Below are 3,111 nucleotides of genomic sequence, written 5' to 3'. Positions count from 1 at the left end.
TGAGGCCAGCCTGGTCTACAAGAGCTAGTTCCAGGACAGATTCCAAAGCCACAGAAAAACCCTATCTCAAACACCAAAAAAGAAAAAAAAAAGACCCAGGATGGACAAACAGTAGAGGGATAGCAAGAAGTCCCCAACTCTCAGGTAGTATGGCTAATTTTTGAATACACATGAGACCTATTAGTATTTGTCTTATAACTAGCCATTGCTAGCTGTTTAATGTGCACAAGTCCATAGTTGCCTTTATGCCCAGACGCATTATGCAAGCACATTTACATTCTTAAAAAAAAACAAACTGATTCTATATCGGTGATTCTGAAAACTGCTTTGTTTATTCGGTTTTACAATGTACCATGAACATATTTTTCATGCACATGGGTGGAAATCCTGTACTAAAAGACAGAAAGCATTGTAGTTGGGTCAAAAGGCTGCTGGTAAGGACATTGATACCTAAAGCAGAGTTTCGGCTGAAGGTTGAAGCACAGAGCCTGGCGAGGATCTACCAGGGAAAGCAGAGTCAGCTGTGGTTTTTTTATCTGAGCAATCAGAATCAAAGGCCAAAGGCATTAAAGGTACGGGATGTCATGTAGGCCCCTCTGGCCCCTGCCTCCTCCGCCCCTCACTCCCCTGACTCCCCGTTGTCCCCTGGGGACTAGAGCATCCTGTGCAGCATCTCTTGGCAACCAGGGAAAACCTCCCATTCTCTGCCTCTTCCTCAGCTCTTCCTGTGCCCTCGCCACATCTGCACACTCTCTCATCATCTCCTCACTGCTGACATGCCTGCCCTGGAAGTCCTCCTGGGAGTTCTTGGGAGAATCCTCTGTGCTCCTATCTGTTTTTCGCTTGGCTTTCCGCGGCACGTAATCTTCAGCAGGGCGCTTTTCTGCGGCCCGGGCCTCGCTGGCTGGCTTTGCCTGGGAATCATGCTTGCCCTCCCCTTGGCGCTTGTCCTCCCCTTCAGACTTCCCCTGCTTTTCTGACTTCCCCTCATCCTGTGCTTGTCCCTGCTCATCTGGCTTTGCCTCCTCTAGCTTGCCCTCGCGTGCTGGCTTTGCTTTCTTGTCGGGCTTCTCTTCCCCATCCGACTTTTCTTCATCGTCAGACTCTACTTCAACTTCTGGCTTTCCCTCCTTTTCCAGCTTCCCTTCGTTTTCATCGCGGAGTTTTTCCATGTCAAGATTTCCCTCCTTTTCCTGTCCTGAGGGTAAAGGTGGGGAAACAGGAAGAAAGGAGAGATGTGTGTGTGAGAGACGGAGATATCGGCAGAATACAGGCTCATTAACATCTGTCTTTGCATCTGGCCCTTTCGTGGGGTCCCCATGTCCTAGCCCTCCAATGGTTTCTGCCTGCACCCCTCCTCCACCCTTGAGACAGCCATGCCATGACAGGTCCTGCCACCTTCTCGGTTTTCCTTCAGTGCCAGCTCTGTGCGTGTTACATGGGACAGCTTGAGAGGGCACTGGCAGTGGGGTCCCAAATCGTGCCCATGTTTCCATTATCCACTGACCTGCAGGGATCCTGGGCAGGTCGATCCTCCTTTTCAGATGTCACGATGCGCTGGGAACAACAGAGGGGCAGACCTGCAGACACAGCACAGGGGCAGGGGTTCTGTGGTCAGTAAATGCACAGAGACTGGGAACCTGTCCTGCAGCCCATACTCATCACATCACACAACCTTTTCCTCCGTCACACCCCCCCCCCGCCCCCGCATACCCCAGCCGCCATTTCTTCTCAGGCCTTGGGCACCAAATCGGGATGCTATCCTAACTCCGTTTTACTCTGGGCTCCCCGGTTGGCTCCTGGAGGCAGCCTGCCCCACCCCCATCCTCCCTTTGGTCCGGGTCAGTTTGTCTTCCTAACCTGGAGTGTGAGTGGATCATTTCAGAGCGCATCTGCGCCTCACCGTCGCACTGCGGGCCCCCTCATCCCCCTCCCGCTCTAAAACGGCTCAGGATGGGGTGAGGGAAGAAAGCTGCCTGCAGGGTCTTCCTTGCTCTCCATTCCTGCCCCGCCCGCATATTCCCTCCTCACCAATCTTCCCGATTCCTTCCCCCTCCCCTCCCACTGCTGCTGGTTCTAGCTGCCACCCCCACCACCCCTGTCAGGCTTTGAGGGCAGAGCCAGACTTTCTGTACTGACCTGAGGAACCCCTGGACAGACCTGTGAGCCTTCTCAGGGCTCACAGTAACCAGGACAGCTCAAGGAAATGGTGTTATGCGAATGCGGGTGCTGGGTACAGGTAGCCACAGCAGGACTAGCTGGCGCGGGGGCTGGTGCCCACGTGGGCACCAAGCCAGTCACGTGAGCAAATCGTCACCCTAGCTAAATCCACCCCCCCCCAATTGTCTCCCCACCTCCCATCTCCGGAGGATCTAGGAAGAAATGCACACACAGTTAGGGGAGTATGGAGAATGGAGAAGAGCAGCCAAGAAAAGGAGGGAAGGGCTTCCTGACTCCAATTGCGTAACCTGGCTATCCTGTCTGAGGATCCCTGTAAGATGTCCATTCTCACTAATTGTGACAGCTCAGTTGGAAGGGGTAAGCGGCTTTGCCGAGAACACTCAGTTCTGAATCCCACTTTGCAATAGTTATGCTTAACTACAAGAGTCTGGGGCTGGTGCCCGCCAGGAAGCTGAGCTTGCACTTTAAGGGTTAGTGTTCCCAGGGTTTCTGTCCTCAGTCTCCTAACTCCTCTTCCACGTGGTGATGCTCCCACTCCCCGGATGACCTCATTCTTATTAATTCCCTTTAAATACCAATTATTCCCCAAACATGCATCTCCACTCTAGTCCCTGTTCCAACTAAAGTCCGCCTTACTGACGGTTTACTGGATACTCTTGACTCATTGACTCTTCAGACGTATGTTCAAAAAAGATATACTGTCTTCATTAACTTAATTCTGTTTTGATCTAGCTCCACACTTAAAATGCTCCCTCCAATTTTAGATCTGTTTTCCTTAAGGAAGAATAGTAGACAACCAGTATGACTGATACAAAAAACATTAAAATATGTTTAATTTAGCACGCACATACAACTTCCCAAACTTGTATTTGCTATCTCTTTGAGATTATACCATTCATCAAACTTCTTAGACACATAGATTATTAATGT

At 50.9% G+C, this 3,111-nt stretch overlaps 1 protein-coding gene across 2 annotated transcripts; it reads right to left on the bottom strand.

Annotated features, from left to right (window-relative positions):
- Positions 1–295: 295 nt before the first annotated feature.
- Positions 296–2,275, bottom strand: LOC121436715 (transcription elongation factor A protein-like 3). 2 transcript variants are annotated; one of them, XM_041636727.1, is made up of 3 exons: positions 2,140–2,275; positions 1,508–1,580; positions 296–1,193 (listed from the first exon to the last, which is right to left on the bottom strand). In XM_041636727.1, the coding sequence occupies exon 3, from the start codon at positions 1,170–1,172 to the stop codon at positions 567–569; it is 606 nt and encodes a 201-aa protein (XP_041492661.1). In that variant the 5' UTR covers positions 1,173–1,193; positions 1,508–1,580; positions 2,140–2,275; the 3' UTR covers positions 296–566. The 2 variants fall into 2 exon arrangements, with proteins under 2 accessions (XP_041492661.1, XP_041492660.1); XM_041636726.1 differs by having other exon boundaries at positions 297–1,198.
- Positions 2,276–3,111: the final 836 nt, after the last annotated feature.

This window comes from Microtus oregoni, unplaced genomic scaffold (genome assembly GCF_018167655.1).
Source record: "Microtus oregoni isolate MIOR12 unplaced genomic scaffold, Mior012 000050F_002, whole genome shotgun sequence".
In the NCBI taxonomy this organism is placed as follows: domain Eukaryota; kingdom Metazoa; phylum Chordata; class Mammalia; order Rodentia; family Cricetidae; genus Microtus; species Microtus oregoni.
This window is presented reverse-complemented; position numbering and strand designations above follow the sequence as displayed.

Excerpts from the sequence above, each read along its gene's own strand:
- LOC121436715 (XM_041636727.1), bottom strand. The coding sequence starts at position 1,172 with ATGGAAAAACTCCGCGATGAAAACGAAGGGAAGCTGGAAAAGGAGGGA.